This window comes from Larus michahellis, chromosome 8 (genome assembly GCF_964199755.1).
Source record: "Larus michahellis chromosome 8, bLarMic1.1, whole genome shotgun sequence".
Taxonomy (NCBI): Eukaryota; Metazoa; Chordata; class Aves; order Charadriiformes; family Laridae; genus Larus; species Larus michahellis.
Genome location: NC_133903.1, coordinates 8,818,916 through 8,843,094, shown reverse-complemented (window position 1 = coordinate 8,843,094; position 24,179 = coordinate 8,818,916). Strand labels below are relative to the sequence as shown.

The 24,179-nt window shown below is 48.2% G+C and overlaps 1 protein-coding gene across 1 annotated transcript; it reads right to left on the bottom strand.

Moving 5' to 3' along the window:
* Positions 1-830: 830 nt before the first annotated feature.
* IL21R (interleukin 21 receptor) lies at positions 831-17,809 on the bottom strand. The gene is made up of 9 exons (XM_074597482.1): positions 17,648-17,809; positions 12,588-12,662; positions 10,131-10,236; positions 9,281-9,477; positions 7,740-7,891; positions 6,588-6,765; positions 6,027-6,123; positions 5,147-5,228; positions 831-2,177 (listed from the first exon to the last, which is right to left on the bottom strand). Exons 2-9 carry the CDS (start codon positions 12,640-12,642, stop codon positions 1,278-1,280), a joined length of 1,767 nt encoding a protein of 588 aa, XP_074453583.1. The 5' UTR covers positions 12,643-12,662; positions 17,648-17,809; the 3' UTR covers positions 831-1,277.
* Between the last annotated feature and the right edge of the window lie 6,370 nt (positions 17,810-24,179).

Genomic DNA, 24,179 nt, shown 5'->3' with positions numbered 1-24,179 from the left:
CTCACTTGTGAAAGAAACAGCTTATCTTCATTACAGCACTCCCTCTTGTTTAGGGAGCTGTGGGGTTGGCTAAAGGTCTTGGTGGGAAGACAGGGGAGAGGGAAGAAAGTTTATTGGTATCACAGCAACAACAGATTATTACTGTACTGGAAACACATCATTCACCATAAAGGTTCTCTCAGTATAAGGTCTGGAGCCAGGCAGCCCCGCACTTAGTATCACTATGCCTACATAAGATATAGGTCTTCACATTCAATATCAGCGTTACGGTAACTTTTAAAGACAATTATCCTAAACAAGACAGAGATACAGAGATGTCACAGGGAAACATATTCACAGTTACAGTGCAAATAGAAGTTTCAGGGTTGGCTTTATTAGCTAGCAGAAATTGCTCAAACTTTGTGCTACTGACCTGTTAACTACAGCAGACCAAGGTCCAAGGCAGAAGGTGGAGTTACAGGCACATCCAGGTAGGACAATATTTCTGAAATTTCTGCATAGTTCTAAAAGCTGCTTAATGTTTCAGTTAACATGCTTGGAAAATGCTGGGAGAGATGCTGATTCAGTAGAAAGCCCTGGTAGCAAAAGCTGGTCTGGAATTATATGTGTTTTGAAGACTTTTCCTTTGAGGGCTCCTCCTGGAAAGGCAAAGTCTTTCTGAAACCTGAGCTGTGTTTGGTCTCTTGGACACACAGTTTGTGATGATTATGTGAGAACTGTTTTTTATGATACCCCATGGACAGGGCTCAGACCCTCCATAATTAACAAAATATTACAGCTGGGTTTAAAGAGCCAAAGATATTGGAAAGATAACACCACCTGTGTTGTTTGGAAAGGGTAGAGGAGCTTTAATGTAACAAACATGCTTGCCATGAACTATGCTTCTAAGATTCCGCATACATACAAACTCTCAAATCATGTGAGGATACCAGGGAAAATAATTTAAAGTTTTGTAGTCTTTATAAGGTTACTGTGAAAAAAAATTTGCACATCTACATAAGCTAAAGGGTAATTTTCAAGGTACGGTTGCTTTTTCTGCCATTGTAAGGCGGTTTCACCTAGGATTCTAAAGGAAAAAAATCAAATCATGTCAAGTTTCAGACATTAACAGGATAAGTGGCAATAGAAATAGACATATATTTCTACAGACCTAGCAGTCCATATGTGCAATAGAGCTTACACAAAGTAAACTTTGTTTCTTTTCTGAATTTTGCTAACACTTTGCTCCTGGCACAGTAGGGAAAGGGCCCTGCCCTCTGCAAGGCAGCATCAAGTCCTTAGTTGGTCTGTGTCCCGTTGACAGGGCTGTCAGAGTGACAGGAGACCCACTGCTTGACGTAGCTCCGTGGAAAGTCCTCCCCCTCAGACCCGCAGTTGGTCTGACTGTTTTGCTCAAATTCACAGTCAACTGGACTCCCACAGTCCGAGTCCACAAAGCCACTGTCAATAGTGTCCAAATCTACACAGATCATAGGGTAACTGTCACCAGGCCTTGCAATGTGAGGGAAGAAGTCACAAGAGCCTTCACTGTAGGAAACACTTTCACCGTCAGGAGAAGGTAGAGAACCCGGATTTCCCAAATCCCACTGATTAGGCTGCAAGCAAAGGGCTTCTAGGATGCTCCCCATCCCTCCTTCCAAAGTCCTTTCTACTTGCTGGTGGGCTAGGACACTTGTACTCCTCAGATGGTCTGTGGACACGGAGCCTGAAGCAAGTATTTTGTCTTGTGTGCTTAGGTCAGCCAGATGCAAGTCACTAGATATCTTTCTGTCTTCATCATCAACGTTAACCTTGGGGTAACCAGTTTCTCCAGCACTACTGTCTTCCTTGCTGGTATGCTCGTGTCCCCTGTACACACGGTTACAGTTGCACTGGCAGTTACAAGGTGTAAATTCATCAGCCACAGTCACGGTATCAATGGACAAATGCCCGTATGACTGGTCCCGAGTCCCACTGCTACTGTTCACACTAGACAGCAGGGACTGGCTGTCCTGACCTGGGGCAGTCAGGCAAGACACACAGGGCTTGCAAGGCACATCTTTTCTCAGCTCACGCAACTCCTCCTGTGAAGTGCTGTTGGAAGGACGCTTGGCGTAAACTTCTAGGACTTCTGGAAGGACTATTCCCCATTCAAAGAAATCGAAGGTAATTTTCGTATGGGATGCACCAACCCACTTCTACATAAGAGGACATACAGGGAGACAGGGGGAAGAGAGAGAAAGAGAGATTAGTATCATCAGGTTTGAGGTTCCACAGAAATGACCAAAGCTCTTATGCTTTTAGAAGCAAAGTCAAACTCTAAAATCACTGATGCCTCCAAATTAGCAGAGTATGAGATCCTGTTATTACTAGACACAGGCGAATGCAGGAGAATTGGCTCAAGTAATTGAGCTCTGAGAGGTTTGCATGGCTTTGCAGTTTCCTCTATGCTGCAAAGAATGCCACTGCCCATAGCAGCATTCCTTCACGCATCAGCCAGAGGTCCCAGCGCAAGCCACCAAGACTCCCCTGCCTCTCTTGGGAAGGATGGTCAGCTTTTCCCTGTGTGCTGCATCTGCACCCAACACAGACATAGACCTCCTCTGTCACTTCCCTCGCCTCAGTTCCCTGGGAAGGGGTCAGGGCAAGGCTTCTCCTAATCTTCTGTATGCAGCCATGCCCCAGACCAGCCTTTTCTCTCACAGCAACAAGAAGGAAGTAGGGGTAGGCAGTGGATGGGCACCTCAAAGAGCCACAGCCACCACCTGCTGTAGATAACAGTTACTCAGATGATTAGGGAGTGCCACACATTGAATTTTGCCCTTCTGAATCACCATTAGCATTACATTCTGCCCTGTGCCATCTGTTATCTGTAGATCATGAGCCCCTTGCATTCAGTCACATCTGGGAGTAAAGGCACCTCTGGGTTTCTCTGATCTACGAAAAAGTAAAAGTTTCTATTCTTTTTGAAGTCACTGAATCAGACACTCAGATCACAGCAAACTTCAGGCATGCGCCACTAGTGAATGCCAGTAACTCCTACTAGAGGATTCTGCAGTCCAGAGGCTGGGCACAGCACAGGCTCAAGACTTGATGCTGCTCCATCTGATACTTGCCCAATGGCTAAGCTCTGTCGAGGCTCTTTTAAGTGCACCACCTTCTGCTGCATTAAAATAGGTAACAGTGGTGAGCTTTATAAACACTGTGAAGGCTTCTGACAGTGCTGCATGAGAGCTGAGTGTTGCCACAGCTGTCAGACTGCCTTAATCCTATCAGCCTCTTGTCCCAAACTGCACTCAGCGTAACCAGACATGAGCAAAGTATTTGGGAAGAGAAAAGCAAGACAGAGCTTATTACCCTCTGACATAGAGCATGGAAAAAGTCTTCATTACATGGGAAGCACCAAGTCTATTTTAATTTATTTTTAACCCACGCTACAAAAAGCTTATTATTAAAGCTGTAATGGACAGGAGGGCACCTAAGGTGCGAAAGGCTATTTAAAGAAACAGCAGGAAATCCCTTTCTGAGAATTGAGTAGGCAGAATATTTCTTGTTCCTTCTTGACAGTTCTTTGCAAATTCCCGCCCAACATGAATCTAAGGGCCCACGTACACACAAGAGAAAACAGTGTTCCTCTGGTTTCCCTTCTCGTTTTATGCCTTAAGTTTTCCTCTGACATTTTCACTGCTTCCTACCCAATCGGGGACTGTTGTCTGCAGAGCACTACTAGTGTAATTTGCTGATCATTATTCACAGACATAACCTAACCACTTGCTTTGATGCAGGCAGGATGCAGTTGAACGAGCCCTACATCAATTGTTTTCTTGCCAGCCAAAAATGACGAGTCTGTTCACATATTAGTGATGTCACCACATCCTCTTGACACCCCTGCCTGTGCATCTTGTGCTGTGGCTGTGTGGGCAACTGCTGCTTTAATCTGCAAATTTATCACGAAGTAACTCAGCTTTAGCAACTGAGGCTCATTCCCTTCCCAGCAGCACTGAACAGCCCAACTGAAAACTAGCAGGAATATAATTCCCACAGAACAGAGAAGTCCGTGGCTTCACCCCAAGCGGAGCATGGCTCTTGGCATGCAGGCACACTTCCACTGTGAGCGCTAGCCCGTGACTCTCAAGAATTCCCACACTGAGTCCACCTGGTCCTGGTTCCTTTCCCCAAGGAACGTGCCACCTGCCTCCCAAGAGGATGCAAGTACCCCTCTAGTGCAGATATGGGAAGCCATAATACAGCTGAAAGAGGAAGGCAGGAAGGAAGGGAGACAGTCACTGCAGGCTTCAGCTTGAGTGGCACCCATCCAAGGCTCCTTGCTTCACCTAATTGCAAATATCAGCCATGCAGTAGTGGGAAAGTACATGAAGATCATTAGGGCCCAGCTGGTGTCCCACTCCCAGAGGGTCTAAGAAAAAGCAGAAACAAAAAGCAGACACTGAAGTGTCTCAGATCAGTGCTGCTGTAACAACAGGAACTTGTTCAGAAAGAGGCAGTGATGTCTGTGCTCGCATGCCAGCACTTTTACAGTTTGATAATGGCATTGTGAGTTGCTTTTCAGCTTAATATAATAATTACTTACAGAAGCTCAGCATTCTTTTATTTTTGTATCCTGAGAACTCCAGCAGACTCTGCAGTCTTTGCAAGCCATTTTGTCACACGAACAAGTTTGGCTGGTGTTAAATGAGAAGAGAGTTTGGGAGGGCTGGACAAAGTTACTCAAAGATACTTCCTTCATAGGGAGACAGCTGCACTGCACTACCACACAGCAGTTATTTGCCCCCAAAGCTGTAGCCATCTTTCCAGGATGATATGCATAGCTATTGTCTGTATGAGTGACTCTGAAAAAACCCCAGTTACTGTCCTAGTATCCCTTTGTCCTCTCCCTTCAGGTTCCCAGGCTTCACAGGTCACACATGAGCTCAGCTTACCTACTGAGACAGCACCTACAGGCAATAAGCAGCACAGATAAAGGCCTTCGTGGCACAGAATAGACACTGGAAAGGTTTGGTCCTTATATCTGGAGCCATTTGCCATTCCCTTGATATAGATTCCCCCTCCCACCGCCCTAATGAGAATCCCTTGCCCAGGATAGCATGACGGGCCTTTTAGTTTAACTTTGTCATGTGCTCCACGCGCTTGTGTAGCCCATTTATACCTTGAAATCTCCATTATGCACCAGGTAAAGAGGTTTGAAAAAGGGAGCGGGGTCTGGGATGCAAGCCACCTTCTTCCACAAGCTGGAAAAGAAAAGAGAAAGGCTTTGGGGTTAAGCACACATTACAAATGCAAAGCAAGGCATCTCTGGATCCAATTCAAGCAGCTGAAATCACCTGCCCAGCCTCACTGGCCTCACAAATTAGCAAGTGGCTGAGGATCCAAGGATGTCTTGTGCTGTGAGAGCCACCTAATGGCCTTTCTAGTGAGCCTCACAGGAGGTGGGGCCCCAGCCCTCAGGACTTGCACACACAACAGTGTTGAGGGGCCTGCATCAGCTTTGGAAAGGGTCTCTCATCTGGCAACTGCAGAGCACAGACAGGACCAGGAGAACAGCCCAGGAGGCTGGGTGGCCCCTGCTCAGTCCCCATGTGCCATTGTCTTGTTCCAGCCAGCTCCATGGCAGCACAGCCCCAGAGAAAAGCAAGGCGCTCTTGGTAGTACACCAGCTGGAGACCATACTTTGCTGGCCCTCACAGGCCCATAGCTGTGTCTGTGTATGGCTATACAAGGTGCAAAGAAGGCTGCATGTGAACACCCCATCTTTAAGAAGACAGAATAGGAATCACAGAATTGTAGGGGCTGGAAGGGACCTCTGGAGATCATCTAGTCCAACCCCCTGCCAGAGCAGGGTCACCCAGAGCAGGTGGCACAGGAACGCATCCAGGCAGGTTTGGAATGTCTCCAGAGACGGAGACTCCACCACCTCTCTGGGCAGCCTGTGCCAGGGCTCTGCCACCCTCAGGGTAAAGAGGTTTTTCCTTTGTGCTCAGATGGGAGTTTCCTGGAGCATTTACTCCAGCCTCCTGAAGCATTCTTACCTCCGCTGTTTCGCCAGAAAGGTTGTGATTGAGGCAGCAATTGCCACGACAGCACCACACAGTAGCAGCCATCCCATGCCTGCTGTCTGCGTCACTGCTGGAGAAAGGGACAGGGTCATTCAGGCTCACCTTGCATTTCCACCAAGGTCAACAAGCCCTGCTCCATTTGAATAAAGACTCTCCCCTCAGCTGAAGGCAATAAGCCCCAGTAGTGGAGGCACCTCTACTAGATCTCCAGCCATTTCTGAAAGCTGCAAGCAGGACCCTGGATGTTTGACACTGGAAAGAAAACTAGAGGCTGCACTCCTGCTGTGGCAACCAAAGCTACAGCCAGCCCCCCCAGACCCCATGGGCCACACTATGAGGTGGGCTTTGCGGCACAGTGAGAAGGACAATACAGACAGCACATATCAGCCCAGGCCTGGGATTTGTGTGCTGAGTAAGCAAGCTAAACATGCCTGTCGTTAGAACAGGTTCTAAATAGTCTAGTAATTAGATTTGATTAGAGTTCTAGAAACATTCTCTGACATTGGACCAACAAGGAGAGCTGGAAGTATGTACCGGCAGGGCTGGTTTTCAACATCAGCGGAGAACTCCATTCACTCCAAAATCCATGGTAGCCAGTGTCTTCTCGGGGTCTGGCTCTCACTTGGAACTCATAATCAGTGTTCGCCTGGAGTTCCCATGGCAGGATTACCAGTGTCCGTTTATCTTCATGGACAGCTTTAGTCTTCTCAGTCTGTGAAGGATTAAACACCAAACACTCAGGGCTGGGGTGACTGCTTCCACCTTACCCTCACTGCTGCACAGCGAGGAGCCCTGCAAAGTAATCTCTGCTTTCATGCAGTGACAGAGATTGTAGGGGTTTTTTGTGTGTGTGTATAGTTGGACTCGATGATCTCAAAGGTCCTTTCCAACCATGAAGATTCTATGATTCTGTGCTCTGGCTGGTCAGTAGCTGCATGGGGCCTGAGGGGATCCTTCCATGCAGAGCAGCATGAAAAGCAAATAAACCATTAGCCTTCTCCACAGGATCTAGTACTTCTCAAACAACTTCTGCTTCTCGATTCTTTTTTCAGTTTTGCCTGTTTTCAGTCCAGGCAAGCAAAGAGACACCATTTCTAAATCATGAAAACCCTTCTTTCACACCAGCACTCCTGTCCTGGTTGTTCTGGCCTCCTTAACAGATCTAAATGAGTCTTAAACACACCACCACTCCACAACCTCCCCGGGCAGCCTATTCCAGTGTCTGACCACTCTTTCTGTGAAGAGTTTTTTCCTAATGTCCAGCCTAAACCTACCCTGCTGCAGCTCAAACCCATTCCCTCTTGTTCTATCGCTAATTACCTGTGAGAAAAGACCAGCACCAACCTCTCTACAATGTCCTTTCAAGTAGTTGTTGAGAGTGATGAGGTCTCCCCTCAGCCTCCTCTTCCTCAAACTAAACAGTCCCAGCTCCTTCAACCGCTCCTCATAAGATTTATTCTCCAGGCCCTTCACCAGCTTCGTTGCCCTCCTCTGCACTCGCTCCAGCACCTCGATATCTCTCTTGTATTGAGGTGCCCAGAACTGGACACAATACTCATGGTGTGGCCTCACCAGTGCTGAGTACAGGGGGACAATCACCTCCCTCCTTCTGCTGGTCACACTATTTCTAATACAAGCCTCTTTGCTGTTACATCCCACTTGATGGTAAACTGACATCTCACTCACCTCCCAGGTGTCAGTCCTTCTCTTATAACGCAGCTGATATTCCAGCTCCTCATTCAAAAAGTAGAAAGCAGGGTTCTGGTAGATGGTTTCCCAAGAAATATTGTAACCCTCTGACAACACAGCGGTCAGATTGAACGGAGGCTGTGGTTTGACTGTAAAACAGGATGGTGTTACCCTTTGTAACATTACCGCAGACAAGAGGTGCCTCAGCATGGCATCAGCAATGCAGAGCAAGTAAAGAGAAAAACTGCCCTGGTAGAGGTAGGCCCTCCTACACAGGACAACATCCCCAACATTTCTGCCTCTCAGGCTGAGCGGTCCTCAGCCATGCACAGAAACTCACACCTCAGCAGCATAGCTAAGTCAGGCACACATTTTTCTGAACATGCCTTCTGCCTGTCTCTGAACTTACTTATCACCTAAGGAGCAGGAGGAGATAGCACAAGGGGCTAATACCTCATGGGAGATGTAAGGAGTAGAGCACCATGTTCTTCTCATGACGTAGGAGGGCTCTGTGTAGTCATGGGCACTTGCACAGTTAGGGAAATACCCCTCAATGTAACAGAGGCATCAGGAAAAAAGGAGGCTAGTGGACACTGCATAAACCCAGTGCAAATGCTGGGCGTCATGCAAGTGCCTAAAACACAATCTTTCGTATCCCCTGCAGGGTGTTTTCATCTACCAAAAAGTAGTAATGCACAAACTCTAGCACTAGTCTGCAGGGTCTGTCACTGAGCTACGATGCCTCTGTACGGGGACGTTTAGGAGACACGCAAAGCGCCACCACCCAGTTTATAGTCTGTCAGTGGGCGCAAGGGGCTTTCCTGAAATGTTATGGCATTTGTTAGAAGGATTACACTTCTCACATAAAGTTTAATTTCAGAAGAATCCAAGTAGAAAAATCCTTTTCCATATGCCCGCATGGTACATCTCTGCCTGGCCAACCACCTCTTTTCTTCACAGTATGCTGCACAACTCAGAATACACCAGCATTCCACCAAGTCAGCTATATGATTGCACTCAGTCTTCCTGGCATGCAGAAGAAATGGTTAGGAATTGCCCCAGAAAGGGGAAGGGCCACCTCCATTGTGTCTTGGACACCTTGTGCCATCCACAATAATGTCATGTTGGTTCAGATGTCCACTGCAAGAGCTTCCTGAGACTCTTGTGGCATTTGCAATTAGAGCAATTCCTCCTGCCCTTTAGATTCTAGCTAAGAACAAACACTTGCATAGGATAGGTATGAGACTGGTCTAAGGTGGAAATTTATCTCCCACTGCTTCAGGGGGAAAAGGAATTTCCCCATGAAAAGGTAAAGGAATTTCCCCATGAAAAGGCTAGGGCCAAACTAGCTCTAAGCTCAGCCTCAAGCATAAATGTTTCTGTAGTTTACAATAGTGATAATTAGAGCACAGTCTCTGTGTAAGTGAGTGCACACCAAACATAGCCCCCCATCACTGGCTGCCACGCTCACTCCTTGCCCAGACTATCCGAGCAGATAGACAGACAGTATTTATCAAATCTACCATTTTTGTACTTACTGTTCTCTGCCATATAAAAGTCTTTGGAAATCACGTGCTTCCTTTCAGTTATCTCTGTAACGTCCACCTGGACTTTGAGATCTGCCAGGAGAAGTGTCATGTCCACTGTGCACATGTACTGTGTGTGACTGGTGTTCCTGGAGAATTGCAGGAGATGGCAGGCAGCCACAGTATTTTCTGATTCTTGGTCAGGAACCCTAAAACCACAAAAACAAACAAACAAGTCCACATCTACCACATGCTGCAGTTGGACTAATCTGTTGCTGAACCTCCAGGCATAGAAATTAATAAGGGAAAAAACAAACAAAAAAAGAAGCAACATGTTAAAACAAAAATTTATCTTTGAACTTTGACAGATTTTTTTTTGTGTGTGTGCTGTTTGCTCAGCTTAACATCTTTGAGAGAAGCAGGAAAACGATGCCAAAGTGTTTGTGGAAAGGAAAAGCACTCAACAAGGCTGCACTGCCCAGGGCTGCATACACTTCCTTGCTGGGGCAGCACAGCAGCCATACAGGGCTTGGACAAGCTGCGTGAGCCCTGCCAGCACACACAAGCCCATTGATAACAATGGCAATGATAACAATGGCATTGATAAACGGCAAGGTATTCCCAGGGCAGGAGAGAAAACAACGCCAAGGAAGCCAGAGTCAGTGGAGCAGTCAGTGGGCACAGGAATCCTTTGCTAGGGGAGAAGCCAGTTGATAACTGGAGTGTGAGGAACCAAATAAAAACCAGCATGGCAGCAAGAACAAGAATTCTACCTAACAAAGAGGACAGAAGGACACCACTGTGCTATGGCCATGTTGGAAGTTCCTGCTGACCACGCTTTGCTCATCCTACTGAGACGTACCATGTTGCAGTGAGGTTGTATGAACTGGCACCAAAGTCGTTTCTCAGGATACAGGACAGGGTCTCTACATAGTCCACAAAACAAGTGAGGTTTTCATGACATGTAGCTGTAGGTTTGGAAAGAGAAAACACAATATCAACTGTCATGATGAAGCAAGCAGAACTTTGTATCAACATACACAGTCCTCAGGGCTCCCACTGAAGGGAGCAGATCACTCTGTGCCAGCCCCCCAAAAGTCTCCAAGCCTTGGAGCCTAACATGTTTCATCTCTACAGGGAGGCAAGTAATTGACAGCAAGATAAGTATCAAACAAAAATCTATTAAAAATGCTGTTGCAGCAAATGGCGTGCCAAAATACCAGGAAACGCCCAAACTGTGACTGAGTTTTCAAACTTATCTTATCTTATTACACTAGAAATACCAGCGAGGAAAGGCCTGTGGGAGATGCAGCATGCCATGCTGGTGCAAACCACGCCTGCCACAGCGACTATTCATTTCTCACGTGTACAGAATCACCCCTTTTTGATGGGAATAAAATTGTCATCATCTAGGGGAAGATCTCAAGGTTGTTACATCCATTCTTAAGCCCAAGGCTACCATCAGGGCCGCTCCCAACTTGATGGGAACTTCTTACTTCACAGCCATCAGGCACCCAAGCCCTCTGATGCTAACCGTGTTGGGAGTTTGTCATTCTGCTGCTTGCCTGGCTAGAGAAACTGCACTCCCTGCTTCCTACCTTCCCTTTGTCAAACATGCTTTTTGTTCAGAAGATTTTGCACAAGATAAAAGCAGGCCTATGTGATATGCTCAACACATTTTACAGTTAAAGAGAATGCTCTATGCAGAGAACAGTGAGCATGGAATGCAGGCAATGTGTGCATTGATGGACCAGAAACATTTGTTCCACCATCCAGGTCAAATGACAGTCCTCACAAAGAAGTTGTCTCTGCATTTACCGTCACAGTGCACAGCAGGCACGTCCAGGGGAGAGTGCAGCCTAGTTCTAGGCCAGAGTAAGTTCAAAGGAAAGCAAAATCCAACTTTTTTCCCCCCACTAACTTCACTCATCACAAAAGTCCCTTCCTAGTCCTGTTGCATCAGAGCACACACTGCTCTCCCTACGTGAGCTCTGGGCAGCACTCAGATTTGCATACAAGACACCACCTCCCCACAAAGAGTCAGGATGGGGACGGCAGAAATTTGGGGATACTTGCAACAGACTGGCCCCAAGGGTATACATATGCTTTATTAAACGGTAAGGGATTCAAACTATGTGGTTGTCACTTGGTTTCATTTTGACTTTGTCATTTCACGCTGATTTCAGAATTTTGTTCTACAATTTTCATTAAATTTTAACTTTTCATTTTGAGCCCTCAGTAGGCTCTTCCAAGGGCCCTGGTACAAGCACTGTTTGTTACAGAGTCCTGAACAACATTCTTATCCTCCTACAAAAATGGGGTTATAAAACCCTTGCTTTCTTTCAGAGTCGTCAGCAAGTATTAATAAGCTAATAAGCATTGCTCATTATCATTCTTCTATGCTATTATGTTAATCAGTCAAATGGACTACTATTCCTAGGTAGCTGGTAAGCTGCAAGTGTATCTTTGGGCAAGAATCTGTTAACAAAATTAGGAAGAGGACAGCTTTTTACTGGGAAGGGAATAATTAAGCATCCTAAACCCAGTTAGGTCTAGGATGACTTGTCCATCTTTGGCAGCTTCAGAAACAAAAATCAAATACTTTTAACAGTAAGATCTAGTTGGGTCCAAACTGAAATTAGTACAGGGTAATTCCCTGGCTTGTGTTACACAAAATTCAGACCAGGCATCCCAGTGGTACTCTATGGCAGGAAGGTATAACTCTGAATTAATCTTTTCTGCTAATTTAGGTTTGGAGCAGGTCCAACGCTCTGCCTAGAAGCAGCGTGTAAAATGCTAAATTTGCACCTGTTCCCTGCAGACACTGTTGTTGCTGCCTTTTTCTGTCCAGCTGACCTGTTCAGAAAGTCAGCTCTGAGTCAGCTAAAGCTTGCATGGTGGGGAGGAACCAGCAAGAAAGGGGGAGCGACAGTCTGCACGGCGCAGTCCTGAGCCCCCTTTGCTCAGGGCCATGAGATATTCACTCCACTGGCCCTGGCCAACCTGCCAACAGTGGCCATGAGCCCTGGAGATATCCTGGTCTTGGCCACTAGAACCTTTCCTATGGCAAGCTCTCCCCACCGGTGCTGCTCCCTGCAGAGGTATGCAGTCTGGCTGAGCTCTGCACCTTCTTGTGTCTGTCCTCCACTGCCCACAGAGCCTCTTCCATAACTCATTATCCCATGGAACCCTCTCCCTGTCTTGCGCTTCCTGTCCCATGGCAACCCTGTGCCATGCACATCTTGGCAGAGCCTGCACCAACAGCCACCAAGATAAATCCTGTGGGTGTACAGCCCGGAAGAGATATCTGGGAACTTACTGTACTGCAATAAAAGAAAGAAGGAAATACTCTGGAGCCACAGTTTGTTCTTCATGTCGGTTCTGACTGGATGTCCTGGAAAAAAAAAAAAACAAAACCAAAACCTAACAAACTGACTTTAAAAAAACCCAAACAACCAATTAAAAGTTCAGCTCAGCCATATGCTGAAGGTTGAGGTGGAATTAATCTTGCTTTCTTTTAAATGCCTAAAAGTAAAGTGCCTGAATTAGGCAAGTCATCTCAGCTCTCCTGTTTGCATCTACTCCATGGGCGAAGGGGACAAGTGACCAACAGTCCTGCCAACTGGCCATAAACCAGGCCAGTGAAATCTCCACTCCCTGCCAGCAGCATGTGCACAGAGAGAGCAGCAGAGTGACTGTAGCCTCAGTCTATCCATGCAACAGGAAGGCACTTGGTTAAGAACTAACCAATTTTTTTTCTTCATTGGTTTCCTGCAACTAGAAATGTCTTGCAACTAGGAGAAGTGACATTGCTGTGGCTTAAACAACTGTACAGTAAGTTAGTCAAGTAGAGTCTGAATGTCACTGTGGGTTTGTAAGAGCAAGTCTTGTGAGAACTCATTGATTTGGCCTACCCATGGTTAAATAGGCATGAAATATCTAGTTAAGGGACTCCAGGAAGGCAGATGAGACAAAAAAACCCCAAACAACTAGCCCCCTGTGTGGCATAGAAGAAAAGCACTGAGAAGCACTCAGTTCAGGGGAAGGCTGTCCTTATACAGTTTGGTGAAGAGAACCTACAGGAAAGTCTTCAGAGAAGAGGAAAGCAGGATGTTTACAACAATACGAGGAAACAGCATCACATACAAATGCCTGCTCAGCCCACAGCCCCTGCTCCAAGACCAGGCCCTCAAGCCACATAACACTTTCAGGCTGTGTTTTCACAGTATTTAACATTTACAGAAACACGCAGATGTGCCCAGAAAGACTTAAAATGTTCTCTCTGCAGAATATTCACTGTTGATACCTGATACAGATTTCAGCACTGTTTTCCCCAGCTATTCTGAAATGGGCTAGGCTGCCTGGGGACAAGACTTCGGAGAAGCAACCTGTATTATTTTTGGGACATACTTCTGTCGGCAGCAAGTTGCAAGGATGCACAGATGGCAGGAAGAGCCCATGTGCCATGCCACAGAGCAGTAAGACTGTCAGTGACACTGTCAGACACACAAGAGTGACTCTGCAGAGACCCAGAGCTCTGCAAAACCCCTGCATGAGGTTGCACAGAGACACCTCTAAAAGTGATATGGACGAAGGCTGGGTGAGAAGTGCAGCCACCAAGAGATACCCAGAGCTCCTGGCAGGGCCTGGTGCAGGTCTATAGAATTGTTTGGGTTGGAAGGGACCTTTAAAGCTCATCTAGTCCCCTGCAATGAGCAGGGACATCTTCAACTAGATCAGGTTGCTCAAAGCCCTTCCAACCTGACCTCAAACACTTCCAGGGATGGGGCATCTACCACCTCTCTGGGAAACCTGGGCCAGTGTTTCACCACCTCATCGTAAAAAAATTCTTCCTTATGTCTAGTCTGAATCTACCCTCTTTTAGTTTAAAACCATCACCCCTTGTCCTATTGCCACAGGCCCTACCAAAAAGTCTGTCTCCATCTTTCTTACAAGCCCTCTTTAAGTACTGAAAGGCCATAATATGGCCTCCCCGGAGCCTTCTCTTCTCCAGGCCGAACAGCCCCAACTCTCTCATCCTGTCCTCACAGCAGAGGTGCTCCAGCCCTTGAATCATCTCCATGGCCTCCTCTGGACCGGCTCCAACAGGTCCATGGCCTTCTTGTGCAGAGGGCCCCAGAGCTGGAGGCAGCACTGCAGGGGGGGGTCTCCCCAGAGTGAAGCAAAGGGGCAGAATCACATCCCTCGACCTGCTAGCCACACTGCTTTCGATGCAGCCCCGGATACAGTTGGCTTTCTGGGCTGCAAGCACACATTGGAGGCTCATGTCCAATTTTTCATCCACCAGTACCCCAAAGTCCTTCTCAGCAGGTCTACTCTCTGTCCCTTCATTACCCAGACCGTACTGATACTGGCAGTTGCCCCAACCCAGGTGCAGGACCCAGGTCCTGGTGTGTCTGTACCTCCCCCACCAGCAGCAAACACCCAGACAGTCACTCAGCAGCGAGGCCTCTCCCACTTGGGGAACATTTGTGGTGTTTAAAAATTTCCCAGGTTTACTCAAATAACGAAAGCAAAATAAATTTAGCAGCCACCAAAAAGCCCCTGCAGCCCCACGTGAGCTCAGAGACTTGCTCTCAAGGCAGCAGAGTGTCCAGATGAGATCAGCAAGGCTCACCCAGAAGGGGCCACAAACACCTCCCGGCTGCAGCACCTCAGCCCTGTGGTGGGAGCCGCCAGCCTGCTGCTGCCCCTCCTTTCCTGCCAACATACCCTGCAGATGAAGCACATGCTCCAGCTCAGCAAGGAGCCCCAGGTGCCCTGCTGATCTCCCTCGCCTGCTGCCAGTGGCGGGACAGAAAAAAATAATATCTCTTTCCTCAAGGAAATGCAGAAAGAAGGGCTGGAGTGTGGGGAAATATCCTTTCTTGACCCCTCTGGTCCCAGTTCTCCGAGTTTTCTCTGTATAATAACTATTGCTGTTACCACGACTTCTGGTGGTGCAGTCCCTGATTACTAAGGCACAGCCCACTGCCTAAACCCACCTCGTGCTCCCACGCGTCCTTCCACTGCTCTTCTCCAATTCCTCATTCCTTTGAGGAAGGCACCCTGTTATCCCACCATCTGAAACCCACTCACCCGATTTCATGCTAAGGCTGTCTGCACCATGACAAGATGCCCTCAAGATGGGCAGTCTCCTGATGCAGCATCTGCTCACAACATCCTAGCATCAAGGGCCTTGTTCCTTGCAGCACATTTAACAGAAGAGCTGTGCCAAATGAACCGACCACTGGGCCCTACATGTCCCTAGCCCTAGAGACATGATACATGCTCCACTGCCTTTTTAAATCATCCTTCTCCCCACGAAATACCTAGAACCTATTATTGCCAGGCTCAGAATATTCAGGGTTCCCCATCTTAGGATGCCAACAACCTGCCCAAAAGGGCCTGTTCCCACCCTGGGAGAGCACACAGGGCTGCTGCTGTTCTTCCTCAGTCCATCATGCCCTGCCATGGACTGTAACACAGCACAGGCTCTGGATGGCAGAAGGGACTAGTGCCATCTCGTACTGTGCCCTGCATCGCTTTGCTTTGTGACTGTCACACTTCACAGCTTCGGCTACTGTGTTTGGCCAAGATAGGCAACTCGCTGCCTCTTCTTCAGCAGAGGAAGGAAGGGTTGGGCCCTCAGAGAGCTCTGCAGACCCACTGCTTGTCTCAGAATCCAGCTGGCAGCGCCCTCAGCGTGTCATGTTCCTGATATTTCTGTAGCTCCCTCATTTTACACCCATTCCTGCCTAAATGGCTAGAGCAAAGCAAGGGAAGTCTTTGCTGCTTTTAGCCCCTGGAATGTGGTTTCTTTAAAGCGTCTTCCCTATTTTCCTTCCTCTGTTCATAGAAGAGTACAGTCAATCCAATGGGACAGAGAGGAATGAATAGGAAAAAGTCAAAGCAACAAGCCCAAGTAGCTCATTGGGAAGATCTCATGGAGATATCAGAGGCTGCCATTACACGCTGGAGAGAGGTTAACATACAAGGTTGTAATCTAGAAGGAAGCTTCCTGAATAAGAGCACAATAGTGAAAATAGGACAAGAGCAGTAGGATCTGCTAGCACAGGTGAAGCAAAGAGACAATAATTCCTCACTTGGGACTCCCCTGTCCCATCTCTTACTTGTGCCAGTGCCCACAGATAAGTCCAACGCTTATCTCCTTCACTTCTTACACAGTTCTCCTAACTCAATATGGTGGGGAAGGACTGCTACCTCTGAGAGCACCATAGAAGGTGTCAGTGCTATGTGTGTCTGACCTCCTGGCTGTGCTCCATGTTGTTATGACAAGACACGGATGTGTGTGTGGAAGATCTGGGAAAGATGCAGCTCTGAAGCAGCGTCTCTTTGGTCTTTGACGTCTGGAAGACCTCATGGCTTCACAGAGGTGTATAGCAGCCCCTGTTCTGAAGCTTCCTCCAGTCAGGCCCTCTGCAAACTTCAATCTTAGTCTATGATTAAGTACCTTTCCTACATCCCTCCATTTGTTACACCCTTCCCATTTGCTTCCATCTGTCAGCACCCTGCTTGTGAGATTGTTCACTTAGAAAGAAGAATGGCAGTGGGCAATAACCAGAAGCAGGAACTTATTCCCTGTCTGGCATTAGAAAAGTCCTTTCTACCATTTTGTTTCAGTTTCTACGTCTCAGACAGCTTCATGCAGCCTTGAAACACAGTTACTTAATTCTTATAAAACGTCAAGCATTGTACAGGCGCTAAGCAATATTGCTGCAAACTCTGTAGTACCCTAAAGAACAGTGTATGAGAGCACAGTAATAAAGTTGATTAGCCATTCATATAGATGTGCACGTGTAAATGATGCTACAAGGTTTTAATATACCAGAGAATACGAAATAGGACCAATACAGCCACAGACATTTATGGAGATTATTTTTGTTAAAGATCTGGAAATGTGGTGCTATAAGTTGCCAAAGATGGATGCAGTCTAGCTCACAATGTAAAGCGTCTCCAGGAAATGTGTATACTTACAAAACTTCCACAGAAAAAAAAGCCTAATTAAGAACTCAGTTTAATAATAAAAAATAATAATCTGGTATTTCCAAGCATGAGAAAATAAATGTCATAGCTACACCCAAGCAAAAAAACAGTGGAAGTCTCAGTTCACCAGTTATATGCAAACCCGAGCTTTCTTCTTGAAAAAAAAAATTATCAGCGTACACTGCCATCTAATCACAAAGCTAAAGCAACAGAGGGACAGAGGGATTCTCTAGCTGTCCAGTAGAGGCCAACAGCAGTGACAGCAGGGGCACAAGGGCCACATCAGCTATAGGAAAGATTTACAGTGAAGTCACGGATATCAGGCAGTAGCAAACTGGCAGCAGGGAAAATTGGTGGAAACATGGACATTACCTTGCCCCGTCCTTTCAGCTTTCCTTTTCAGCCCTCCAACACTTCCATGGCCTGGCTAAACCATTACTGTGACTGCAGACACTGCATGTGCAGGAGCTGGAAGGCAGGTAGATCTCATCAGCACTGAGTAAGAGCAAAGCCTACTTGTGCACGACCAAGGGCTGTAGTGTATTGGAATACAGAGTGATAAATGGCGGTTGACGTCACCACTGTATCAGAATTACTGTGCCGATAGAAGGATGTGGTGAGAGAGGAGGCAATGAATTCGGGTCCAAACACCCACACAACATTTATTACTGTATTGCTCTGCTCTCTCACTCTTATGTGAGAAAAAGGTGGGAGAGCAGATAAAAATTCACAAGCCTCAGACCTAAAAGGTCATAGTGGGGCTGGTGGAGTTAGAGCCTGTGGGGAGGCATCAGTGTCAAGGCACTCAATGGTTAAGCCCAACTATATATAGTAGGGCGTGTATCACACCAGAGACAGCCAAGTACCACTGTGCTCTGCTTCCAGCTGTCCCCTGGGGAACGGCCCCTGGGGCCAGGGCAACAGCACCAACCCTCAGACCGCAGGCAGGGAGGTGGTCTGGCTCCTGCACAGGCAGAAGGGCTCACCCCTACCTTGATCTCCTGCCTGCAGCCTGTGTCTGGGCTGGGGCTCTGCGGATTGCAAGGCTGACACGGAGGGAGCGTAGGTCAGCTCACCTCCGCATACCTTCAAAGGGGCTGCAATGCATCCTCCTTGGGTCCCTGGGCAGGAGGGAAAGGAGCCGCACTATGGAGGCGACTTGGCACAAACAGCGTGGCATAGTGGTAGGAGGGTAAAGAACAAAGAGCTGGAATAACTCAAGGAGACTGCAGCAGCAAAGCGGGCACAAAGCAGCTGGGTGCAGGGTGAGTGGGCTCTATGTTCAGCCCTGAGATCTGCTGAGCCCACTGCCCCTACTGCGAGAGGAGATGCGAAGACTTGGCACAGCACAGCACAACCCAGCCTGGGGCAGCACAGGCACAGACAGTCGGGGCCAGCTCCTACCCAGACCTCAGGACTCCTCAGATATCTGTAATTTCCCTTATAGCTATGGGGAAGTCATGGCTGGTCAGTCCAAGTACAATACACCTGCCCTGGCCTGAGTGGTCCAAACCATCTGTTTTTCCCAGGATGAGTCAGAGGCATGGAGGGGTTTACTGTATAGAGACGAGGAAAGAGAGATAGGACTGAAGGTAGGTAATGAGCCCTAGGAAAGGGCAGCAGTAGCAGGTGGAACTTCTTTTTCCAAGATAGGTAATTTCAATTTGAGAAAGTTTATCCTTCACTGACTGGCAGAATTCAGATGTGTAGAGTTTCCCTTCTGTGGTGCTTGCTACTGGTGAAGCATAAAGCCAAGAGGAGTATTAAGGACCTGCCAGAAGTCTGGAATAGCTCATCACACATAGAGGAGTTGAAACTTAATGATTGATTCTCTTCTGTCATCTAGCACTGTGCCTATACATGTGTGCGCATGCACACGGGAAACTGTGCAAGTGCTGCAATGTGAAGAGCAACAAATAGTCTTGTCCCTCCAGAGCAAATGCTTAACATACTCCTAGCGCTTCCGTCCCGGGAAACCCAGCACAGTGTGACCCACCAGATCTCTCCCAGTGACTGAGAGGGACTGCATCCACCGTATCCAGCCTGGTAAGAGCCACGATGCAGGATCTCTAGGAGCCCTGATACTTGTTGGCACCTGGAGCACAGTACACAGATACCGCTCCTGCATGAAACAAAGCGAGTCAGTGGGCTCAGCATGCAGTGACCATCCCCAAGAGCACACAGCTCCAGAGATACTCTGTGCTGCCTGGGCACTGACTCCTCTACACCTGAGGTTCCATGGCACGTCAGGGCAGCTGAATTCAGCTCCCAAGGTGACCTGAAGCAGTTCAATTGTTGATTGAAGATAAGAAGCAACTACTGTCATCCAGCTGTAATCTCAGCCCAACCTGCAATGGCAATATTCACCAAGAAGCAAGCATGAAAGGCACACCAGGGAAGGCTTGGGAGGTTCTATTAAAGTTATTGGTGACCCAAAAGCATTTTGCCATGACCGGAAGGTGGGCAACACCTGTATGTATTTATCAGCAAGAACACATACAATCAGAGGAAATAACAACTAGAGCTGACAATTCCTTCCTTTAGAATGGACAATTAGTGACACTTGCAGTTATCAAGTTCATGATGCAAGGAAAAAAAACCCACACAAACAGTACTACCTCTGTATTTTCTTCCTGCCACAATGGAATTAGAACAATATCCTCAGCATCATCAAAGATACAGACCTGGTATAACTGTAGGGTCAAAGGCACCTTTACTGGCTGGTGACATTTAGGAGGAAGATAATCATACATTACGATAAGTAATGAGTAAAAAATGGCAGAACAGCTGAGACATGAGTAACAGTGTTCTACTGGAAGGGAAAGCAATAGAAGAAACCACCTCAAAGCTCAGGAAATGGGGTAAAATATGAATGAGCCACGCAGAAAGCGGAGGTGTTAGTCAGCAAAGCAGCAGGTTGAAAAACAACAAAGCCCCTCAGCTGGCAGCCTGTGAGCTGCCACAGGATGCTGCACAGAGGAGGGAGAGCGCGTTGCTTTCTGTCTGGGGAATGCTGAGTGCCACCCACAGAGACCCCAGCACCCAGCCCTCCCGCCTCCCTTCTGCCATTGCCAGTTGTCTCTTCGTGGCCACTAACATTGGGCTCAGCCTCTTGTTTTCTCCAACATACATCAAGTCTGAGCCCGTTCTGCATGAAGGGTGTAATAGGAAGACATCACTTTGGCTCCCACCAGAGGAAAAAGGACTTACCTTCACAGAGCTGTGACTACGTACGTCTTGCTCACACCGAGGGGAAGGCACAGAGGATTGTATCTTCTCTTAGGAAATCACCAGACACATGCTGGTAAACAGAAACAGGAATGACTGTGTCTGTGAACTCACCCTGACCATCTGGAACAGAAACCTGCAGCCCTGCTCAGGCTCAAACCTACCACCCTCATCTGCACCATGCAAAACCTGCCCAGAGCATCTCCCTAGATGCCTCACCACACCATGTACATTCAGCCCACAGGAAAGTGTGCTCTCCCCAAGACAGCCTCCACAGCACCCTCCTCTGAGAGCCCAGACCCCTTTGCATAGCCCACAGGCAGTTCTCTCCCTCCATACATTTGTCAGAGCCCTGCCCCACAGCTGGGTTCCTGCAGCTTCACCAAGTTAGCATCAGCCTTTTCTTCTCTGTGCAGCTTACCCTCTCCACCCTCCCCTATCACAGCCATTCTCAGACTGGTCCCAGGTCACATCTTCCATGTTTGTGCTTCCAAAGAGGTGACCAAAGAGGTCAGCAAGTCCATCACACATTCCTACTGCGCTCACCTGAGCCAGCAGAACTCCCTGCTCCTTTCACACAGGTTAGCGGAAACTGACCCATTTAGAGACAATATCCATCAGCTTGTCCCCAGATCTCCACTCGCAAGGACACACCAAGACCAGAACTGTGCTGCTGGCACACAGCTCTTTATGGCAACAGCCTCACCTGAGCCTCTTGGATCTTTGTTTCACCACAGTTGCCAAAAATCAGCATGCCCCACCCATGCTGCCTGGCCACCAGATTTTCCAGCAGGCCTTCCACACCTGGGGCTGGGTGCAGCAGTCGAGCGTGCCTTGGACAGCTTCTGGCATCTCTAATAGTGTGAAAAACACACCAGCTGTATTCGACCTGTGACTGTGGAGGCACTTTCAAAGCAAAAGCTGGTGGCTCATATCGCATGCTGCCTCCACGTGGCAAGCAGTGAGCTGCAGGAGACGATCGGTCGCATGGCAGACCACAGGCTCCAGCAGCGTCGCTGGCTCCATCCCAAACACAGTTGGTGGCTTCTCATGTCACTGTCGGGGATGTACTGTGTCTTTGGGAGAAAAGGTGGGATGGGGGTGCAGGATGGACAAATGCACAGAGTGATGAGAAGCAGCTTGCGAAATGTTGGGGCATGTTAACAACATTGGAGATAAACAGGATTTTCATGGAAACAGATTGCTCCAAAGTAACCAGTGTTTCCAAAAAGTCAAAATACCTTTCTGTGAAGAGAAGCCAAAAGGCTTTGTGAGGCTTTCTTGGGGCAGTCCAAGTTTTGTGAAGCTGTGGCTTTGCTATGATGCTGGTAGGAGTTCATTGTAAGGTGGCAGAAGGCTGGAGCTTGTTTTGTTTGAGGCTAAAAAGGCCAAAACATGGGGTTATTGGCACAGGGACTAATGTGATGAAATTGTGTCACATCAGGGTATCTGCACCCAGCTCAGCACTGGTAAACATTTACAGTGCTCCGCAAGAGAAGGAGTCTGAAGGTTGTTCCTACAAAATGTAAGGGCTGGGGGATTCCACGCTCCGTGGTGGCTTTGGTTGTGGTGTGAGGCTCTTGCTCGAACAAGGAAGCTGCTTGGGTTCCCTGGTTGCTGTTCTGTGGCCAGCTCTGCACAGCCCAGTTTCTGCACTCCTTACCCTGCAGAAGTTGGAAAGCAACGTGCTAGGAGCAGCAAGAAGCTAAAACAATGGCAGATAACATGCAAAATAAAGACAATATGGACAGCAGTTGAACCTGTTGGTCCTTCACACTGGGGAGCACAGCTGGAGGTTTATAAGACAAGTCATAAGAATGGCAAAGGTGGCCTGACCTTTGTGGGAAGAGGGAAGAATCCCCGATGATTCCAGATGACGGTGTCACAGGGGCCCAGCACAGCTCAGAATGAGGACATGGAATTGGCACAGGCCAAACTATGGACCCTAATTCCTGCCCCTGTGGAGGAAACAAGGCACTTGATGGCTCTGTTGCCTCCCTCGTGTTGTGGAGGAGCATACTATGTGCTTCTGGAGCAGCTCAGCCAGGCACTGGGGGAGCAGACCACCCAGCAATGAGCTGCCCTGCTCAACCTTCAAGCCCAGAGCCTGTCAGACACATGGACTGGTTGATGAACACCACACAGCATGAGCCTGCCAGAGCCAGCTCCTCCAGACCTCTGACGGCTACTCACCAAGGGCCAAGAGCACTAATTTCAGGGCCACCACGGCCAGTGCAGACCCAGTGCTCACAGCAACTCTCTAGGCCATCAAGACAAGAACCAGGGACTGGTTACAACCCTGAGCCACGTGTGGAAATTCTACCTCCAGAAGGCAGCCCAGTGCTTTCTCGCCCTGTTATAATTCTTGTTGCCGTGTGGGTGGCTCACTGCAAGTGAAACCAGCAGCGGCTGAGCTGGGGAGCAGCAGCCAACCTCAAACTCTTCAGCTTATGGCAAATTCCCCCATGTCTAAGAGCTGGGGAAACAGCAGCAAATAGGAAAGTCCCAGTGACATGTTAGTCACTGACTCGGTAACCTTCAAGCAGAGGACAAACACCACACTGCTGTGAACGCCCTGCTCTTACACAGTGCAGAACAGACAGGACCACGGAAGCGGCTGATCCATCACTGAAGTGGGACAGGAGCTCCTTAGGACACCGGCTACACTCCATGGACTGGGGCAGGTCTAGCGCAGCCGTCCCTCTATCAAAGACAGGCTCTGGGTCAGGCTGGCACCGACTCTTGCCATAACAATTGCCTCTCTGCATTCAGAATACAGAATTTTTAGTCTCCTGCGCAGATGGTCAGAGTTTTATAGCAAGTATTCTGTATAAAAAAGTATACTTTTTTATAGAAAGTATTTATAGACAGAAATATCCCCCTGCGCAGCTTAATGTGCCACAGAGTCAGTTTCCCAGTCTGTTCATCCAGGGCTGTGGCCAGTTTCTCTTCCCTTTCATCTTGCAGCCTTGCTGGAGGGGTCGGAGGCGGCTGTGTGGAAATGCCCACGTTGTAGGAAGACACAGACGGGACAGGTCGGAAGCAGGACAGCACAAGGGACAAACAGAGCGAAGCACCTTCTGCCAGAGTTCAGCAGAAATGTAAAGTTCCTCTCAGCATCGCTTTCTCGGCTCATGGAGGAATGAGAATAGCCAGGATTTAGCAAAGCAGTGATGCTGCTGCTAACTGTTATTAGGTACTCTGGGAAAACACATGGAGGTGTGGCAGTTTAGTAAGCTTTAACTGAAGTGTGTTAGTGAGGTACTTGGAAAGTGCCCTCTTTCTCACTTGGCTGTCTTTTTCCTTTCCGTTGGAGCAATCTGCTTCGAGAGACGGTAGTCCTGCAGCTGAAAACCAGGCGGGTTCCTTGCTCTCATTGCTCTGATTCTCAGCAAGTTCACGCTGAGCTGTTGCTTGGCTTCCAACCTCATCACCGCAGTTTAGTCAGAGGGGCCTGGAGGGCTGTGTGCTGTGTCTGCAACATCTGATGCAAAGCTGACGGCGTGACACGGCTGCCTCGGTCACAGCCGCGCGGTGAACAAAATTAAAATTACGGGTAATGTGCAATCATGCTACATCACCATGTGGGAGCCTGGGGCAGACCTTGTACTCAGCAATCCGCAGAGGCAAGGAAATGATCCGTGCGCGTGCGCACGCACATACCTGAGCATCACAC